This window comes from Cebidichthys violaceus, unplaced genomic scaffold (assembly GCF_023349555.1).
Source record: "Cebidichthys violaceus isolate CVI_PGR_0920_01 unplaced genomic scaffold, fCebVio1.0.p SCAF_105, whole genome shotgun sequence".
NCBI lineage: Eukaryota > Metazoa > Chordata > Actinopteri > Perciformes > Stichaeidae > Cebidichthys > Cebidichthys violaceus.
The window spans coordinates 54,840-76,444 of NW_027176269.1; the positions used below are offsets into that span (position 1 = coordinate 54,840).

The window sequence follows — 21,605 nt, forward strand, 5'->3', positions numbered from 1 at the left end:
GGGAATGTTCCCGAGACCAGGAAACCATTTTGGACATTTTTCTATTTATTTTTTTTCCTCCTTGAGGACGGCAGCTCCGCGCTTTTAAATCCCAATAAATTAACACGGCAAACAATGTCTGGTAATTTACAGTTGGCACTTGCTATATTTCTTTTCATTTTTATTCCATTTCATTGTTAGGCCTCGAGTGTTCTTTTTTTTTTGTTGCTCTTTTAAAGAGACTACATGGCACTAACACGTCGTGATCTGAAGTAAAAAAAAATGAGCTGTTTGATAACACTTTTAGTTTTAATCACTGAACATGAAATAGTAATGAGAGTTAATTGTTGCTGTAGCGCAGGAGGAGTCAAAGTTATGAAGCTCCAAGCAGCGGGTGAAATGTTTTCCCCAGCTGCAGTGAGAGAGAGAGAGTCGGTGGCAGTGGAAGCTCATGGAGGACCCGTGTGGCACATGTTGGGTCTACATGGTGACGTTCATCCCCAGGGTCACATGCTGCTGTTTTTGAGTTTTGCAGAAATGTGGAAAGGTTTTAAGAGTTTGATTTAAGTCAGACAAATAAATAAAAATGTGTTCCTCTCTTTGAAACTTGTGCCACGCCCCCAGAGCTTCTGGAGGGTCGGTCCCTGACCGGACGCCGACGTCCCTCGCCTGTGTTTGTCTCGCTCTGCAGGAAGCTGCCGGGGCGGCTCGCATTCAGCGGCCGTCCATTAGTATGTTTTCCAGATAGCATCAGTTCTAATGGAGAGAGCGATACCGGCTCCCCCCCACCACCACCTCCTGCAGACACAGCTCTGGTAGCTCTGAGCCGCCGGCCGGCCGTAAGCCGCTGCGGCGAGGATGCTGCCAGATATTGCCCACCTATGCTGCCCTCGCTGCCTGGCCTCACTTGGCACCGCTGGGGTGGGAGATCTGAGCTGTTCCTGTCCTTGATAACCTCCCACACCCCACCACTCTCCCTCCCTCCCCTCCCTCTTTCTTCACTCTGGATTTTCTATGGAGTTCGGTCATTTTTTCTTTTCTTCTCCCACTCTCTCCATCTCGTATTCTGTTTCTTTCTCTTCCCCTTTTCCTCCCTTTTTTTCGTCCCTCTCTACTCGTGTTCTCCGTGTTTTTCTCCTTGGGTTCTTTGTCTCTCTTTCCACATCTTTCTACCCATAATTCAGCTTGTCCGTTTGTGAGTCTTCTCTCTTAATTTCTTCATGTACCCCCCCCCCCCCCCACACACACACACACCACACACACACACACCCTTTTCTCTCTCCCTACCTGTTAAAAACACCCCCCACCCCCACCGCCACTCCAATTCAGGGATTTAACTGAAAGGGGGGAAAAAAACTGAGAAGACCAACAGAGAAAGAGAGAGAGAGCGAGAGAGAGAGAGAGAGAGAGAGAGAGAGACTGAAGGAGTGGAAGAGAGGGAAAGAAAAAGAAAAACAGGCAGCATTTTAATTGCTTTTTAAAAAAGTGGAGATGAAAAACAGAGTTAGCCTGGAGGGGTATGGTGAAATTCTAGCTGGAAGAATTGCAAGACCATATGAGAAAGGAACACCGCGGGCAAAACAGGGAGATGAGTATTGGTTTTTTATAAAGCATTTTGCATCGATTTCCAGAGAGAAAAGCGAGTAAGGAGAGGGATGGAGACGGAGGGAGGGAAAGAAAGGGAGAAAAGGGATGGCGTGAGGGAGGGGGGGGGGGGGGGGGGTGGAAGAGAACCATCTTTGCTCTGCTTCTTCACACAAGTCAAGTCAAAGAGAAAGAGACGCGGTGGCTTCAGCGTGTCCCGGTGGGGGGGGGGGGGGTCACCTGATACAACCGTTAAAACACGAGCTTGTGCGTTTTTGAGGCTTTTCATTGTAAATTGTGAGGAAAGGCAGCCCTGCTGTTTGCTCACTGCTCGGTAATAGAGTTTGACAAAGCCAGAGCCGTGGAGGCAGCTGGACTCCCAAAATTCAGAGCTTAATTCGGAGATCCAAAGATTTAAGCTTCGGGAGAACAGAAGTTTTGCGAACATTTGAAAGCCTCAATATTCTACAGATGCTAAAAGAAAGAAAAAAGCAGCTTTTAAGGATTGAGTTGGGGTGTTTAGCATATGCAAATGAAAAACAGATCGAGATTATTAGATCAGTCAGAGAGAGAGAGACTGCAGGTAAGCGCCAAGAAAGCCACACAAAGACGAAGGGGGAAATGAATGTCTGTCCAAGCGTCTCTCCAGGCTCCATGAAAGTTTCAAGATAACAGCAGCTCCACTCTTTGCCTTGATGAGCTCCAACGCAGTCGACTTCAACCAAACCATTAATACAGCAGCAGCCGAGTGGAAGGGTTACATGTGGGACGCCACCGTGTCTGTGACCATGTTTTTAAAAGGTTAGATTCAAACACACCGTTTGATTTTCTTTGAATGAGTTATTACTGTAAGAGGAAGAGAAGATGAATGTCCTCTCAGGTGACATTCTCTCTTTTTTTCTTCCTCTCAGTCTTAAAGCGTGAACCTTTGGTAGGAGAACCAAACCAATGCAACATGTTGTCCATGATGACAAATGATGCGTGAGTCACGTTTCCCTGGCAACAAATGCACATTCTCAAAGGCCAATATGTTGATTTCATTTTCAGCGAGGAGGCCCAGTCTCACTGAAATATGTATCCGCGGTTTAGAACCATGGATGTCAACAGATTACGATGTAAATGTAGTTTCAGGTAAGAGTGCAGAGTACAGTATACAGTAGAGTAGGGGTGCAGCAAGTCCTCTCACATTCATGACAAAGTAGTAAAATACCTTTTTTCCAGACGTCCTCCTCACAGCAGTATGTGGACCCCCCCCCCCCCTCTCTGACAGATGGAATAATAGAGCTGTAATGCCACATTCATGCTATTAATTTCTGTAAGTACAAGCAGCGAGCGTGTGTGTTGTTGTAATCTCTCCGCAGAAGGGACACTTCAAACAAGTCTGGAATGGAGGAAACGGTGCCTTAAGCCCCTTGTTTCAACCTGGGATGCTAATGCATTTCAAGCTTAGTGCTAATAAAATTGAAAAATAAATGGAGGGTAATTGTTTCATGCATTTGAAGGGAGCTGGCTCACTCTGTTTTTCTGTCTGTGTGCGTTTCAATTTCCAGAATCAGTCGTCTGTTCAACGGCACCGAGCCCATCGTGCTGGACAGCTTGAAGCAGCACTACTTCATAGATCGGGACGGAGAGATATTCCGCTACATCCTCAGCTTCCTCAGGACCAGCAAACTGCTGCTCCCAGACGACTTCAAGGTACACACAGCCGCACCGCGCCGGGTTGTTCCGATCGGTTCAAACAGCCTTTCCGGACTCCAGATTTTAGCCGAGATAATCCTCTAAAGTGTGAATATGCTCATGTGTATTTCTGAATGTTTACCGCCCTCTTAGGGGGTTGCATGTTTTCACAATAGACCTGGTACCACGACAGAGTGTAACGCAGACTCACCTGCCTCCCGGTTTGAGCATAAACAATAGTTAGGAAACATTTTTCTTTTTTTGGGAGGGGAAAAAAATGAAATATGGAGAAGAGAGGTGAAGTGCTAGCTGGCTAACCGTAGCATGTGATGTGTGTGCCAAAGCCCTGAGCTGTTGTTCTTCACTCGGAGTGGTTTCCACAGAGGTGAGTCCAGGTGGAATAGCCTGTGAGCCCCTCTGTTACCCCTGTTGCCTCTGATGACCGACTCCCACTCAGAAAGGAAGCTGACAGTGACAGGGACCCACCTGGAGCGCTGCGCTGTGTTGGTTGATGGTTGCAGTTTGATACAAACTAATGCGTCCATGTCCACATCTAAGTCCTGTTGAAGCATCCGCATGAAAGAACTCCACTGAAACGGTATATTATGTCCGTTATCACACAATGTTAAATGATCCGAAGCGCATGGCAACAAACCAAATTCTGTCAGGCCTAGTATCAAATAATGCGCTGTAGGGTGAACTGTAGAATTCCCCAACCTGACTTGCCACATGCGACACGGAACGATCTGAGAGGCAGTCATTGGGAACGGTTTGGAGAAAATACCAGAAACGCCTTTCCTGTAGAGAAAAGCCTTCAGTGTCGTTCTTTGCTCTTCTTTCAGTAAACAAATACTCTGCAGTTCTGATAGAACTGATGCGATCGCAGCAACTATGCTAGCATCTTTAGGAGCCGCCGCGGCCGTTTAGAAGAAACTCCTCTCCCATGATGGATGTACAGAGACCTGGATTCAGGGTTGGAGGTGGGGCCCCGTTCACTCCATGAAGCAAAAAGAGGTTTGACTTCCAGTTCTAAAATTTGCCGATCTCCCGTACTAATGGGAAGATTATCATTACTCAAAGCCTGATGAGATGCATTTTTGTGCGATCTGGTGATATGGAGAGAATCTAGCTGCCATGCAAGGCAAAGATTCCCAACCCATAAAAGCTGTTTTTAGCTCATTGGTGACAGAAATAAGCATGTTTTGGTATATTTGATAAGTTAAGTCTCTGTCCCAGGTCCATATTTTTTAACTCTAGCAGCGGTTAAACTGGACATACATGGAGCCAACATTAGCATTGATTTGAAGTTTCTGGCCACCTGCCAGATATAAGTCCGATATTAGCTCTCCTGTAAACTCTGATTTGGTCTCCACCACTGTATGAGAAACACTCTTTATCTTGTGAACTGAACGAGGTTGATGTGAGGGGAGTAGTGGGCCGTAAAAAGCAAAACAATGAGCTGAAAGACCCCAAATGATCGTTGTGTGACGTTGATCCCCGCGGGCCTCTTTTACGTTACAGCCACTTAATCCATTGTTGATGTGAAAACATTGATGAGTGCAGCTTTAAACCAAACTGACAGCGTTACTAACAAGTTAAGTCTCACCCAACAAGGATCCACACAACCGTAATGTGACTTTTTCCAAATTGTCTCATCTTCCGCCTACAGCTGCTTCCCGTTGAAGGGTTTTTGTATCCGTTTCCTAGGTGCCTTCTGCTCCTCACTTCTACTCCACCTCAACTTGCGTGACCTTTCCACCAGGCTGGTACTTGTTCATCCCTCTCTGTACGAGGGAACAAGGCGTGGCCGAGCCATTTGGAGCCAGCGGCAAAATCTCTGCGGGCCTCACGCGTCGTCTGAGCCCGAGCCAATCCTCAGACAACAGAACATGAAAGCGACGCATATTTTTCAGCAAAATAGATGGCCTGACTCAGTGCCGATTAGTTTTTCCCCTTCTTATTCCCTGCTTTCCCTCCACCCCCCTCCCTCCCATTCCTGTGAAGTCTTGACAGTCCAATCAGGTTGAAGAGAACGCATTGGACTTCATTGTTTCAACTCATTATGATCCTCTTTCACATAAGCTCTTGTTGATCTGCATACCTTTTCAATTTGCGTGGAGCCGGGGAAGAAAAAAAAAAAAAAATGCAAATAGTGCGAGGCGGAATGGAGCATGTCCTTATCTGAACACAATCAGGCTTGCCGTCGCCCCGAGGCCCGGGTCTGTTCTGCTGCTGGCAGCCACGGCGCTGTGTGTTTTGCTAAATCAATGTGAAAGTCTGAGCAGAATAGGGGAAAGACATTTTTTCCAGCCCACATCAGTGGAGCAAAAATATTCGCCATTAAAATCCGCCCCTCATCTCGTTATTCAAACCGCAATTAATCACAAGAGTGTAAGCAATGCTCAGTCATATCGAGGGCAGGGCTAGGAACCGCTAAGAGTCGGGTTTACTCGGGCCTTTTGTGTCGCGCTTTAAATCAATAATGCTTTGTTTCTGTAGGTATTTAGTGCGGGGAAGTAATCGGAACGAGCTCGCGCTGTCATTTGTTTTGTGGGTGCTGTGTATTAGATGGGAATGGGATAGATTTTTTGGCGGTGGCGTGTTTAATCAGCAGCCTCTACTTGTGTGGGCTTCAGTCCTCCGACTCCCTCATCGTGACAGTTTTTCGTCCTTTTTCTCCATCTTCCTCTCTGTCTCCGTCTGTCCTCTCCGTCTCTCTCTCTCTCTCTCTCTCCCTCCCTCTGTCCTTCCCCGAGACGTCGCCTTGCCGGCGGGCGATCAGGTCGGATCATTATTTTGAAGCTCAAACGGGCCGTCTGGACACGGGGATCGGAGGGATGAATCGACACGCAGAGCTGGCAGCGTGTACAGCGGTCCGGACGGGAGCCTGCCTCTCATCCTCACCTCGGCGCTCGGGGTCGCTCTGTTGTTCTCCGCGCCGCTCGGGATGACTAAAAGTGCCTCGCAGACAGACCCCTGTTAAAAACATATCCATCCGCGCTTCAGACCTGTGAAGGATGAGGAGCCACACTTTGATACAGAGAGCTGCCCGAAGGGGGGAGCGTCTCAGTATGAGTTTTGTCAGCTGCAGCAAGAAGGCCGGGAGAGGAAGAAAAGACAGGGAGAAAGGGAGAGAAAAAGACCCCCCCCACCCCCCCCACTCTCAGACACTTCTATCGCGTTCTGAAATCTTAAATATTAGACCGTCAGCTTAAGATGTGTTGCGTCAATGCACGTCCAGATGGAGTTACATGTGCATGAGCGTCTCAGATGAAGGCGCAGTTTAGATGATGGGGTGAAACCGGCGAGGGAGAACTTTCAAGGCTAAAGAGTCTGACAGAAGCAGCGGGGTTAATGAATATGCTGTTTGCTGCCACGCTCCGGCAGTGCTGAGGAGGGGGGAGAAAGAGAAAAGAATTCTCTTTTTAGATCAGGGCTCAACACCCACAGCCAGCAATGATGCAGACCATACCAAACATACGTCGATTCCGCAGTACCAAACACACAGCGCCTCACTTTTTCAAGGGCGCGTAGAATCGGCGCCGTCGCGAGCGACCTCTGTCTGCCTCTGTCGCTGGTCGGACGGCGTCCGTTCACCGAAACGAGCTGCAGCCGGGAGGGAAACGTCATGTGAGAATAAAAGTTCATAAACTCAGAGTGAATAGAGCTGTCCTTCTTTGTCACTGTGAAGCACTAATCAGAACACAGATTTATTCATTACTAATTGTTCAGCAGAGATATTTGCAGCGTTTACGTGCGGCCTAATTAAATCTTGTTCTAATAGGAGCTTAACACCGGGGCCACGAGCCTCATTAACATAAAACTCCCTCCATGTGAGGAACACATTAACATGCTCCTCGGTCTCGATGATTGTCCTCGTGTTCACTTGCACACATCTTCTTCCTCACCTCCTCGTCTTCTCCATTAGTGAAAAACCCTCTGCCTCCTTGTGTTTTTTTTTCCACGGCGGCGAATGATAGTGCCATCTGGTCTTGTGGGAAATTAGAGGCGAGAGCGCCGGGGCGAATGGCCCCCGGCGAGCCCTGCCCAGGAGGCAGAGGCAGGCAATCTGCTGCAGACTGTCTGCACACAGGAATGCACCATCCCACTTCACCGGAGCCCCCCCGACGGCCTTTCTGGAGTCGGCTCGCTGAAACATGCTAAAGGCTAGCGCCGCTCTGCCAAGAGCTACTGTGGAGGAGAGCTGCAGCATGGCTGTGCTTTGTTTATTGAGAGTGTTGTCCTGCCGGCCGGAAAGCCGTCTCTCCCGATCTTTGTTTATTGTTCTCCATTCCTGAAGATGTCTGACGTGGTGAAAGTGAGACGCTGAGCACCGCTCTGCTCTTCATAAACAGCGGCAAACACAGGGAGGAGGTCAGGGTGGATGCGTGTGAAAAACACCGGACTTTTGTCCAGGACACCGCTGTTAGGGTCCCTAAGAAGTCCCAGAAGTCAGAACGTTGATTTCTTTGTCACGCTACTTTGTCAGGCAGAAACCTCCGGTTCTGAAAAGTGAAGCCAATGTGGAAGTGCCTTAAAGCTGCATTCTCTCTAGTGTCCAGCAGGGGGCGACTCCTCTGGTTGTATAGAAGTCTAGTCTAAAATGACTCTACTTCTCTCTAGTGTCCACCAGGGGGCGACTCCTCTGGTTGTATAGAAGTCTAGTCTAAAATGACTCTACTTCTCTCTTGATTTATTCCCTCAGTAAACATTGTAAACATGAGTTTATGGTCTCAATCTCTAGTTTACAGTCTTCTTCAATACAGCATGATGTTCATTTAGTACATTATGCTCCATTTAGAGTCAAACAGACCATAAAGCAGGGGACGCTTTAGGGGCGGGGCTACACAGTGATTGACAGGTCTCTACCACAGTGTTGTCCGGTCTGAAGGTTCGTCTACAACTTTTCAGTTCATGGAAGTTATTTCGAACCTTTTTGGTTGTCTAAAAATGTCTTATTCAGCCTTCGGTGGTACTTAGCTCCACCCTCTAGTGTCAAACCAAGAAGGCGACAGCCAACACCCACGATGCCGATGGCCAAACCGTGTGACGTCACGGCGGCTCTTTGTAACAATGAGTGAGGACAACGCACACTGGTATCAGACTCACACAGGTATAAGTGTTTCCTGAAGAATTCTAGACGTTGTTGGACATCTTGAACATATTCGTCATGGTGCAGTTCCTCATCTGTTGCTGCATGCCACACAGTTGGCGGTTCACTACTCTAGAAGGGTCAAAGAACAGCACTCGTGGAATAATTATTGCTTAAGTGTCTCGCTCGAGGACACTCTGTCATTAGTTGCTGTGGGGAAGCCATCGGGGTGCCCAGTAAATATTGCTTCCACTGTCATGTTAGTACAATACTGCGTACGCGTCTGGTTTGTCCTGACGACCTTGGTGATGAGCTGTCACGTGGCGAAGCTCACGGTGCGTTAGTCACACGTGAAGCCACGGGACCGCCCAGACTCACTGCACTCATCTGCCCGTACAGGACTTCCACCTGCTGTACGAGGAGGCGCGCTACTACCAGCTGATGCCCATGATCAAGGAGCTGGAGCGCTGGAAGCAGGAGCGCGAGCAGCGGCGGATGGCGCAGCCCTGCGACTGCCTGGTGGTCCGCGTCACACCCGACCTGGGCGAGAGGATCGCCCTGAGCGGCGAGAAGGTCCTCATCGAGGAGATCTTCCCGGAGACAGGAGACGTCATGTGCAACTCGGTCAACGCCGGATGGAACCAGGACCCGACGCACGTCATCCGCTTCCCCCTCAACGGCTACTGCAGGCTCAACTCTGTCCAGGTAACACACCCTCTGTCCGCCGCCATCCTCCCGCTCTCTGCATGTGGCACATTTACCTCAGTGCTAGACAACTTATGCTAAACTAATCTAGTTGTAATATTTGACAACGGTACTAATCTTTCCACATTAGTGATTCTAATGTCCTGTTGGCCATGCAAGTGTGGTATTTCTGTGGGGGGGGGGGTGTTCCTGATGTATGAATTAAAATTGTGAGTTACAATACCGTCAGAAAAAAACAAAACAGCTAATATGTGAAGGCGAGACACGACAGGCAAACACATTGTTTTTCATGCACTGGTCAATGTTGAGATTTTGGTCTATTTTGCCTCCATAACTTTTCAGATATATGGAGTGGTACAAAGAGGAAACCATTTGTATCCAACGTTAAGATTCATGTTCTGGAAAAGCAGCACATTTTTCAGACGCTCTCAATGTAAGTGATCAATGGGGAGCACTGACACGACTCACATGTGGCGCCTCCCCTCACGTGATCTTGCGGCGAAGCCCTTGAGTACGTTTGGTCTCGACGCTGTGGTTCTGTTGTTCTGTTTGCTTTGGCATCGTGGATGTTTTATGGCATCAGCCCCGCCACCGTTATTTAATCCAGCAAAGGGTTTTGCTGAGCGAGCGAACCGTTTTTCACCAGCACCCTTCAACACTTTCATGCACACCTGGCTGCCATTTGTACTGTAAGACTGAACTGCTCCACTGAGCGTTAGCTGCCTAGCATAGCGTCCAGATGTCTGTTTGCAGATTTGTATTTTCAGGTCTTTTCAGGTATTTCTTCTCTTCATTGCTTATGAGCCAGAATTCCACCGTTCCACTTTGCTCTGAGGCAGTTGGCGGGATTTGTGGCCCTTTGTACTGCATTGTGCCACAGTGGAGATAATAGCTCCTTGTCAGTAACAGAGATAATAGCCACTCTGATGGAGCTACAGTCAGTTGGTCGACAGATTTCCATTGGTAATGGTGGGCGTGCAGAGTGTGTGAAGTTTTTCATTCTCTCTCCCAAGTGACTTTTGCATGATGTGAGATCTGAGCTTGTCCTGTAGTAGTGTGACCGCTCATTGCCTTACTGCAGGCCTACTGTATGTTATTCTCAAGCAGGTAGCCCGGCTCAGATCCCCTTGGGTTGACCACGGAGCGCAGTAAAGCAGCGAGACGTCAGAAAAACTCGTTTTTGCAGTTGTGTTACCCAGAGAAGGTCCGCGAGGCGGGAAACATAACAGCCTCACACCACGGGGCTCGATGTAACACACTCCGGTGCCCACAGCCACGAACGGGCCGACACATAAGATGAGCCTCCCCCACCTCCGCTCCGCTCCCTCCGGCACCCAGAGGCAGCGACTCCCAGGCAGGCTAGTGCGCTCTGACACCTCCACCTCCCTCCTGCCGGCGCGTGAGAGACCACCTCCGGGGAGGAGAGCCTGAGCGAGCGGGACAAAGAACGCGTGGACTGCGGCCATGCAGACTGCAGAAGAAAGAATGAAGAAGAGGAATGGAAAGTGTGTGTGTGTGTGTGTGGGGGGGGGGGGGGATAATATGCATAATTTACGCTTTACTCCTTTTTAAGACACAGCTCCTATTTTTTTTTTATTTAAAAAAAAGACTCCAATATAACTCCGCTCCAGGCGATTGAAACACACGTATTGCATTTTTTAATACCATACTTACAATTTCTCAAACAGCCTAAACCGGTTTATACTTCTTTTATAGATTTTTAAATGACTTGCAATATAATTAATTGGCCGCATCAACTAACACAACATTTTCCCACTCTGTTTACCAGTGAGACTGGTTACGGGATGTGAGCGCGTCTCACTAACGTGGTCTGAAAGAAGGTTTTTATGGCTTCGTTTTTCCCTTTCATCGGGCTGCTCCTCCTCCTCCTCCTCCTCCTCCTCCTCTGAAGGAGAGGTGAGCCGAAAATCCTCTCCTCAGACAAACCGCTAACGCAGAGAGAGAGAGCCGGTTCTCCAAGGTTCCCCCTCTGTCTCACTGGCCTCACTCGGTTAAGGCGTTTATTTTTGTTTTTACTGTTGTCGGCTCCTTTAAGACGCACACACACACACACACACACACACACACACACACACACACACACACACACACACACACACACACACAATTCTGTTGAAAAACAACAACACACACATATGCAAGCAGAGTGGAGGGGCCCGGCTCATTGAGTCGATTAGAGGAGGACGCGGGGAGCAGATGGAGGTGTTTCTTCACTGTAAGGGGAGATGCTTCTCAACAGCTCCCTCATTCTGTCTCCCTCATTGTTGCGTGAAGGTATGAGAAGGTTGGGAAAGTGATCCTCGTCTCACCCGCCAGACAATGAGCCTCTGATCCTGTTTCAGCCCTGGACCCTGACCCAGGGGAGCGCAACCACACCCTGCCATAGAGGAAGAATTAAAGGGGGGGGGGACGCAGAGCTGTCTGGAGCGGAGAATCTTTGACAACGAGAAGGAGATGGACATGTGAGAGCTTTTAAAAACCTGCTCTGTTTTGAGTTTTCATTAGAGGAATCACTTTCGGCTCAAACGGTGTCAGTGAACTGAAGGTACTGTTGTCGTCCGGCCCAGGGCTGGAAAAACCACTAGACCTTGTGATACTGTGGTCACAATGAGACGACATGACGTCTGTCAATGCAGCAACCCAGTTTATTATTCCGCTTTTTATTCACTTAAACACCCCGAAGGTCAGAAGACGCGGTTATCCTTCGGAGTGAAACATCTCATTCAATTACTCAGTGATATTCAAGGAATCCTTAGGCTGATGCACGATTAGATCATCTTCTACTTATAGCTAGTTTAGTACTTTATCAATACTAACTGTTTGCATCAGAACGAAAATCTTGCGAGGGAAAGTTTTACGATCCTACAGTGTACGCTGTAAAGTCTCCTTCAGTCCTTCATGGAGTGTATTCAGATGTGAGTGAGGATGAACAACTCCACCGTGGCGACTGCTACTCCACCAAGTCATGAAGGAATTTAGGGAATTAATGCGAACCACCTGCGCTGTGATGTAGATCCAGCGGGGAGAAACGGAGAGCAGCACTTAACGGAGGGAAAACATTTAGCCAAAGAGCCACAGAGGTGTACACACACACACACACACACACACACACACACACACACACACACACACACACACGGAGCTGGAGCCGGGGCCCCGCTGCTCAATACATCACCGTGATGAAGCACTCAGATCAGAGCGGAGCCGATCCGTCCTTCATCAATGTGACAGCGGCGGCGGCCGTAGAGAATCCCCCCCCCCCCCCCCCCCCCTCTTTGCTGCCCAGGCGGCGAACGCAACGTGTCGCAACACTCTCTTACATGTCACACTGCCACTCCATCAATCCTGCGCCCGGGTGGAAAGAGAGAGCGCCGCTCATCAGAGCAGACGAGGCCACACAAACACCTCAGCCGGGCTCCTCAGAGGCCCGAGCGGCAGAGCGACACATTAACGCCGCTTGTGGTTTGGGGGTTTCTCTGTACAGCCTGTGTGGCGTTCAGGCCCCAACGGGCAGCCGATTAACCTGCAGTACGGTGGGGGTGAAGACCGGACCGCGGGCCCGCTGACAGCTTCAGCAGCTGGCGCCAGAAATATTGTTTCTGCTGGATGCAGCTTGGTTAGGTAGATACACCTGGAGGACAAAGGTTTTATATTCATTGTTATGTCACATAAAATACAAGCATCAGTGGTGGAAGAAGTATTCAGATCTGTTAAGTAAAAGTAGCAATTCTACTGCTCTGCTACAAGTAAGTCTTGTTTTCAAAATCATATTTTATGGAACGTCAGGTGAAAGCACAAGGAACCGGAGTCAAACGCACGACGCAGAGGGAGGAGTGAGGTACAGAGCGTCGTCATTCCCACTCGTCACATACCGACGCTTTGACAGACTCTTTGGTCTAACCTGCTAACCTGCTAACGTGCTAACGTGCTAACGTGCCCAGCATACGGTCGCAGGATACATTTGGTTAGAGCTGGGAATTCAAAGGAACACTTGCTTAGGTTAGGTTCAGGAGAAAAATCACAGGTGGGCTTCAAATAACTACGTAAAGAAAACAAAACCACTTAATAAGGTTTCATCTTTTTAAGTTTAGGGAACAAAACTAACATTATTAGGTTAAGGGAACAAAACCACCTAGTTAGATTCAGGCACCTTTATTTGTTTAAGGCATAATCACCACTGTTTTATGTGTAAGCAACAAAACCACTTTATTAGGGTTTAGGCAACAAAACTAACATTATTAGGTTTGGGCAACAAAACCACTTTATTAGGGTTTAGGCAACAAAACTAACATTATTAGGTTTGGGCAACAAAACCACTTTATTAGGGTTTAGGCAACAAAACTAACATTATTAGGTTTGGGCAACAAAACCACTTTATTAGGGTTTAGGCAACAAAACTAACATTATTAGGTTTGGGCAACAAAACCACTTTATTAGGGTTTAGGCCTGAACACAGTTCTTCTGGTTGAAAGTCCTGTATTTGATTGACTCGTTTTTCTCCTCTCCCACGCACCATTTTTGGGCTTTTTTTGGTGTTTCTACCAAAGCCTGGTGGGTCTCACAGTGAAGTTAAAGGGTCCCTTGTGTGTTGATATCAGACAAAGCGTACAAAGGCATTCTGACGCCCTGGGAACGAGAACAGGCTGGGCACATGTCAGTTCTCATTCCCAGTACAGAATCTGGCCAAGCTATCTAAAAACACTAAGCAAAGGCAGACTGTAAACACACAGAAGAAAGGTCTAAAGCACACCGCGAATACTGAAGGAGACGAGGCACAAACACCAACTTAGAAAAGCTGCACAGAGGAAGCAGAGCGCAAAGACTAAAACACAATGAAACAGGGACAGGTGACAGCAGGACCAATGAGGGACAGGTGACAGCAGGACCAATGAGGGACAGGTGACAGCAGGACCAATGAGGGACAGGTGACAGCAGGGCCAATGAGGGACAGGTGACAGCAGGGCCAATGAGGGACAGGTGACAGCAGGACCAATGAGGGACAGGTGACAGCAGGGCCAATGAGGGACAGGTGACAGCAGGACCAATGAGGGACAGGTGACAGCAGGGCCAATGAGGGACAGGTGACAGCAGGACCAATGAGGGACAGGTGACAGCAGGACCAATGAGGGACAGGTGACAACAATCACACAGGTGGGAAACACACAGGGGAAGGAAGTGAAGTAGGTGAAAAGCTGTTCTCAACAAGGTGTGTGGACCATCTGGAGTAACCGGGTCATGGGTTCTAGAAAGAGACATTGCTGTTGAGTTTAATGTGTTCAAAGGAAGTTCAAATGATTTTTTTTTTTGGCGCTGCAGCACAAGCCGTCTACTCCCATCATACGGGAGAGAGAGCAGACATCTGTAGGCCGGTATCTCCAGAACTAGGCAGCGCTCACTGAAACGCTCCAGATCGATGGAAAGAAGAACACGTGTTTCTGATGTAGGTGTCGACTGTCCCTTCAGGTAAAAACTGCGTACAGTACTTGAGAGTATGTACTTTGTTTCTTCCACCACTGGTAACCGTAGTTTTCGCACCACAAAGCCAGAAACCACAGACGCAGATGAAGAACAGAAAGGTTACTGAACGAGTCCGATGGTCTTCACTGTTCACCTGTACTTACACTAGGCTCACTAGATGACTGTGGATACGTGAGGACACTTCAAATCAAAGTGTCCTTTTCTATCGGTGAGCTCAAACACAAACACATCCACTTAATGAATGTGCCGCAAATGCAACCAGAATACAATACAGTGTCAAGACTGCTTTCTGGTCGCTTGTGGTTCCTCCACAAAGCTGGCAGATGGTTCAGAATCAGAAGGAGTTGGAGCTTCTCGGCTGCTTCACGCCAGATGCTTGTGATAAGCGTAGGACGCGATGCAGAGACTGCTGTTAGCAGCTCCTTGTCACATATTAAAGACCGTGCATAGTTAAACAAAAGCGACCCCCCCCCCCCCCGTGAGCACGAAGCCCATCTCAAGTGTGTGTGTGTGTGTGTGTGTGTGTGTGTGTGTGTGTGTGTGTGTGTGTGTGTGTGTGTGTGTGTGTGTGTCAAACACGTCAATCAACCCTGAGCCCCGCGCCGTGAGGAGCGAGCGTCTCCCGGCGCCTCCTGAGAGAGGTGTTGTGAGTGCGTGTGCTCCGGTGGCCATCAATATTACATGGTGCTCCGGTTAGCAGCCCCGAGACTCATCCACTTTGATTCCCGCTCCGCCATCTTGGGCTGCGTTTGGAGACACGCGGTGCTGCTGGGAGGTTGGAGGAGCCCCCGCTCCCCATCCCCCCCGTTTGCGACCCCAGATTGAGTGGCAGCTCAGTGAGACTGTGTTTTTTGGGGGCAGATCCCTGTGCAGCCAAGGCGACCCCGTAACAGTGAGAATGGCTGATTGTGTTTCAAATGTACGAGGATCACTGGGTCACCGGGGGACGAAGACAGACGCTTCCATTTGTCTCTCTGCTGCGATCACAAGCAGGACAAAGAAGCCGAGAAGAAGTGCTCAAGTTCTGGGTACGAGTTGCAAACTTTGGTGAAGTTTTCCGTACCCCTTCCGTATTCACATTTCCCGTGTTGATAACGATACGATATTGACGTACCTCAAGCACAGTCGGAGCATCTCCGCAACTCTGGGAAGGGGAGGAATAATTAGCCGCAGTTCCATTTCACGGGAAATCACCAATGCTCGGAATGAAAGTTCGCCACGGTTCCGCTCGAGCGAGGCGGGAAAGTGAGCGGAGAAAATCTGCACGAGTTCAACATGAGCTGGGATCTGAGCGCCTGCGGCCCCAAGCGTGTTGTGCTGCTGAACTGAGCCACCAGGACATGTTTCAGCTTTTTAAGAGGGTGCTTTACTCTCTGTTGTCAGCTGGGATTGATTTCAGGACATTGTCCCGTGGACATTGAAACCTTTTTGCTGGGATACATCGTAATTATTCAGTGTATTGTTTATCCCCCCCGTGGCACTAATTCACTGTGTCAAACTGAATGTGAACATTTTGTATTTCCTTCTTTCATGGCTTCTTATAGTCATTACAGTACCCTTGAATCAGTTACGACTATCTGTAATAATATCCTTAAGTCTTTTGTGTCGCCGTGCATTAATGATAAAAGTGTTTTCAGACTATCTTTATTGATCAGGCCACGCTCCTCTGTGACCAAATCCATCGGCGAACATGACGGTCCCACACGCGTTAAGAGACGATGGAGGGCGGAATGCAATGTGATGCAACGATCAAAGACGGCTCTGTAATATCATTTCCATAATCGTTAGGCTCCTCCGTCGTCTGTCATGGATGCGGGAGTGTTTGATGCTTGGGCAGGTCTCTTAATTAGCCGTCCTCACCATCAGCTGTCTGACGCCCCTTCTGTCTCCCAAATTGCGGAGTTTGTCGTCGCCATCGAATGGCCAGAAGACGAAAAACAGGAGGGGGCGGGGGGGGAACTTTTCTGCTTACAAGCAGCATGTCGGCCCCCCAGTTTAACGAGGAAGTGGGGTGTGGGTTCAGGTCTGCTCAACAAGTCTGTGCGTTGTAATTTGCATTTGTCAGTTTGCCTTCTATAGCTCTGCGTGTGATTCATCCGCTCTAATCCCCAGTCGAGACGGGCCAGGCTGCAGCCTTTGGACCCCAGGAGGCCGAAATGCCCCAATTCTTTCGCCCTCCGACGGGGCCCTCGGTTCTGTAATTAGAGAGGTCATTCTGCACCACGAGTGTGTGTGCTAGTGCGTGTGTGTGTGTGTGTGTGTGTGTGTGTGTGTGTGTGTGTGTGGGGGCATCTGAAGAAACTGATCTATTTTGTGTGAACTTCTCTCGCTCTGTATCTGGCAGGAGGGGATAGCCCTCGGCGAGACCTTTCATTTCCATGCGCTGCACACTCCATTAAAAAGGACGGGGAATAAGTAAATACACAGCACTCCTCGCACTGGGATTTAGATATACCCCCTCCAAAGAAAACTAAAAAAAAAAAACAACATCCCACAAGGATTACAGCAGATGAGGAGAGAAAAAGGGGATCTTGTAGTTCACATGTTTGCGTCTGAGCGTGTCTGCATTCTGGACTCCATGGCTAACATGCACCCCCGTCTGCCGCTCCTCTCCCCGCAGCTGCAACACGTTGTCCTCACACGGATCACCCGCAACTCCCATCCTCATTCCCCGCACGTCGCTCTTCCTCCTTTTCGCTCACGGACCTCGCTTCTCCTCTCACCCCGGCCTCATTACTCAAATTAGGAGCTCCAGTAATCACCGCGCTGAGCCCCCTTAACACACCTCGCTCGCACTCCTGCTCTCCTCATCCCTTTGAGCTCATGCCCCTCGGTTCAGTAGCCCCATCCAGCACAGGCGCCATGAATATTGCAGAGGTGGTGTTGATGTCGAAGCGCCCCCTGGTTTTATCCCATCACTGGCGTGAGATCGGAGGAGTGGTGGGGGGGTTCTTTAATGACACACGGTGTATGTTGTGACTGATGAAGAGCACAAGCTGCTGTGAGGATGGATGGCTATCACACAGTATCCAAGACGTTTGCTGCTGATGAGAATTTACTGCAGCAGAACCCCGTAAAGTTCTGGTGATGAGATACCACGATACCTTCCTATAAGTCATCGTTCATCACACAGAAAATGTACTTTTATCTAAACGTTCTTGGCTCATTCCCTTTCTTGCAGAGAGTTAGACCACTGTCGTGTCTGTTCAATAACTATGAAGCTCTGGTTAGCCCAGCGACCGGGAAGCAGCTCGCTGGGTTTTGTTGCGAGCAGGTTCCACCTCCCAGCACCTCTACAGGTCACCATTCAACACGTTTCAGGTGTGCAAAAAGAAAAGTGTAAGAAACAAATTGCCACTTTACTGGGAATTAGCTAAAGTAGCTATTTTCCTTTGTGAAGCAAAACGTTAGCGTCAGCTGGCTTCAGCTTCATGTTTAGCACCAGACACAGGAGAGGAATCAATCTTCTGTCTGACTGTCAGTGAATCAGTGAATCACCGTCTTTCTGAAAAGAATTCACTTTTTTCTTGAGCAGAGTATGAAACCCGTTTCTCTATCAGTAATACCTCTCACTTACATTTAGCTCTATCGACATCGTCTTAATTATTAATGGCCGTTTCTTGCCTTCCCTCCTTTCTGTCCCCGTCTGTCCTCAGGTCCTGGAGCGTCTTTTCCAGAAAGGCTTCAGCGTGGCGGCGTCTTGCGGCGGCGGCGTGGACTCTTCCCAGTTCAGCGAGTACGTGTTGTGTCGCGAGGACCGACGGAGTCTCTCCCTCAACACGCCCATCAGGATAAAACAGGAACCGCTGGACTAGAGCGTCCTGGGAGAGGGACTGCCAACCCTACCAACACTCCTCCCGTCTCCCCACAACACCACCCCGACCCTAACTACCCCCGCCCCCCCCTCGCCCCAACAGGACCACAACCACCCCAACATACCGAAGTATTAGCGGAGGCTTGTTAACCTCGCCGCCTCTGCGGAACTCTTAAGGGGAATGTAGTACCAAACAAAGGAGGAAAACAAAGAAAAGTATCAGCAGCAAAAGGTTCTGATTAAGTGAAATGACGGCCGAAGAATCTGGGACTGAGACGAAAACGACGACTCGACCCACGCAGCTCACCTGAAACATTTTAGCACCGCGACTGGTTGATTTCTCTTCCCTGTAATTCTTATAACAAAGGTGTCATGACCCTTTCTGGAGTGACACAACTGCCCCCTCCTCCCAACACACACACACACACACACACACACACACACACACACACACACACACACACACACACACACACACCACCCTTCTTTCCCTCTGTCAGTGGTGTATCATCCGGTTCTGTCTCGGTATGAGGCCCATGTCTGGTCTGCTGTGGGACAAGAAAGCTTTGGCAGACAGGACGCTGTTAAGGATGACAGGAAGAGGACATAATCCCATCTCGCGAGTCCCCCAAAAGGCCCCAAATCCCCTCCAACCCCCACCCCCCCCCCCCCCTACACCACACACACACACACACACACTCCACACACACACACACACACACACACACACACACACACACACACACACACACAGGCCTCGCTGCAGACGACGGGGCGCCTCGCCGAAAAACAGCATCGTTCGCCAAACTGATTGTTTATTACAATTTTCATTGTTGTTTCTAAAGTATGTTCTTCTTGCTCCTTTTGCTGTTCTTATCATGACACGGTGTAAACAATTATTATTAATAGGATTATTTTTAATGTCTCTCTTTCCCTTTCTCCAATATGAAGGATGTATGAACGCTGTATTCATTAGGCTTTGAGAGCTTGTGAAGGGAGCGTTTCTTGGCAGGAGCTGCAGAAACTCGGATGCCCGCAGGCTATGTGGCTAAAGCGATCTGGCTGGCAACACATTCGGAGCCGGAAAAAGTCCCATTGTTCAAACAGGGATGGAAGAGAACCTGGATCTTACACAAAACATGTTATAGTCAAATGTGTAGCACACATGCAAAAAAAGTGCTTTGGAATTCCTGCTTATTAGCTCTAAAACATATCTCGGGTCTCTGATCGGGTTCTCTCTCATGGGCACAAACCTTTCCTCTTATTTAGCAGAAATTTCAAGAAAGTCCGTGAATTTGAAACCCAGGTTGACGTTGCACTAGCTCTGAGTGTATTGCGGTTTTGTCGAGTTAGAATGTTCAAGGCTTAATGACCGACGTGGACGTTTACCAGTGTGTCTCGTGATCCGCAGGGGGACGTACTCTAAATGCTTTCGATGTTTCTTTGCACTTAAAACGTTTCCTACGGAGCTGGCCTGCCCCCGCTCTCACCCAGCACTCCTTTGAACCCAGTCAAGCTGTTTTATCTGTCTCGTGTTTCACTAAAGGGCCGAAAACAAGCGAAAGTTACAACAGAACAAATACTGTAGGTACCAAAGGGGACAAGGTGCCTATAAAGGCGTCATCTCTTCTACCAGTTTATAGCTTAAAAAAAAGACACGAGTGTATGAAGGGCAGCAACAGCCGCTCCTCCGGGCCTCCGGTCCCGTTTCGTTGAGAGGAGCTCACAGTACCTCCAGACGAAGTTTGAGAGGCAAAGTCTGCTTCTTTCAATATTGTCACTTCTAAGCCCAGATTACTGCGACGGTTCTTCACATGTATGTGTGGCAGAACCCGACGTGAACCGTACTCCTTCACAAAGAGGCGAGTGGGCGGCGTTTACTCTCTCCCATTCTCTCGCCCTCATTCTCAAACATTTCTGGATCAAAGGCAGAAATACAAGAAAGGCCAAGTTTCCACGCTTTGTATCTGTGTGTAACTTACAGATGCTGTTTCTTCCATTTGGAAAGACTGATAAAAAGAAAAGAGAAGTCCATTCTGATCTTTGTGGGCGCTGGCGTGTGTTTTTTAAAACCCTCTAGTTGTTCATTAAAGACGGGCGGTAGCTCCTCCGACCACGCTGTCCTAACATCTGCTCTCTCCGGATGGCCGCTGATTAAACAGGCCCGTCGAGTGGATGAAGATGAGCTCGGTGCAACTCCCAGTCCGGAGTCCCCCCCCCCCCCCCCCCCCGGGGGTCTGGTTCACAATCAAGCCCCTCTTTGTTGTGACCTGCCGGTGGCCTGAGCCTTTGCATCCAGTCGCCTCAAAGGGAATGGTCAACCAGGCCTTTTCATGTGCCGAGGCATGTCGGGCTCTTCACAGCGCTCCTCGCCCCCCCCCCCCCTTCCTCCGCCTCCCTGAAGGCTCCCAGCTCAGCGGTGCCAGTAGAGACCACCCCCCCAATGCCCCCCGCTGCTGTGTCATCCCCATGCCCTGGTTTAAAAAAATAAAAGAAGCCTGCACTGTGGCCCCGCTGGACCACACACTGCATCAGACCAAACTGATGAGTCAAATGTGAGGCCCTCAGAAGTTACTGCACAGCCAGGCGACCTGACTCCGCTGCTGCTCTTTGATGCATCGCTATGAGGTGTGGAAACTCCTCTGGGTGGTTCTTGAGCAAACAGGGGTTAGAAAATAAAAATACGACAACCACATGTCTGCAACTTTGACCTTTTTTCCAGGGAAGTAGTTTCTCAATTATGTGGCGTTTGGAGATCACAGAATGGTCGTCAAAGGGCGTCACGCTCATCACAATACAATCACCAACGGTCGTTCAGGCCCACGCCTGAAGCGACTCAAAGGAACTACATGTGCAGCTTTGGGCTTCTGTCTGCAATAAGCAAACCCGGGACGCTACGTCTCGGCCTTTTAAGCGAAAGGTTAGAACGTCGACAGACTCCACAGGACGGGAACTTCACAGGCACGTCCACACATGCCCCCCCCCCCCCCCCCCCCCCCCCCCCCCCCCCCCCCCCCCCCCCCCCCCCCATGCCCCCCCCCTTCAGATGAAGTGCTGGTCAGCTTTCGGCCAGCTCGCACACGGCATTCACTCCACCTCTGAGGCGGGTCAGCTGTACAGTTATTGTATATTGAATTACCAGGACTCGGGGTTTCACTGGACCCTCGTGTTTTTAAGAGACCTCTTAGTCCTCCTCACGTAAAAAAAAAGAATTCAAAGCGTCGCATTGTGTACATATGGATTCAAACGTTTCAA

At 49.3% G+C, this 21,605-nt stretch overlaps 1 protein-coding gene across 1 annotated transcript in view; it reads left to right on the plus strand.

The window, feature by feature from the left end:
* LOC137888465 (BTB/POZ domain-containing protein kctd15-like) overlaps positions 1-21,339 on the plus strand; it is a 26,769-nt gene extending 5,430 nt beyond the window's left edge. The window contains 3 exon segments of the mRNA XM_068731872.1: positions 3,114-3,258; positions 8,732-9,037; positions 18,193-21,339. Coding sequence (XP_068587973.1) covers positions 3,114-3,258; positions 8,732-9,037; positions 18,193-18,351 — 610 coding nt within the window. The 3' untranslated portion in view covers positions 18,352-21,339.
* Positions 21,340-21,605: the final 266 nt, after the last annotated feature.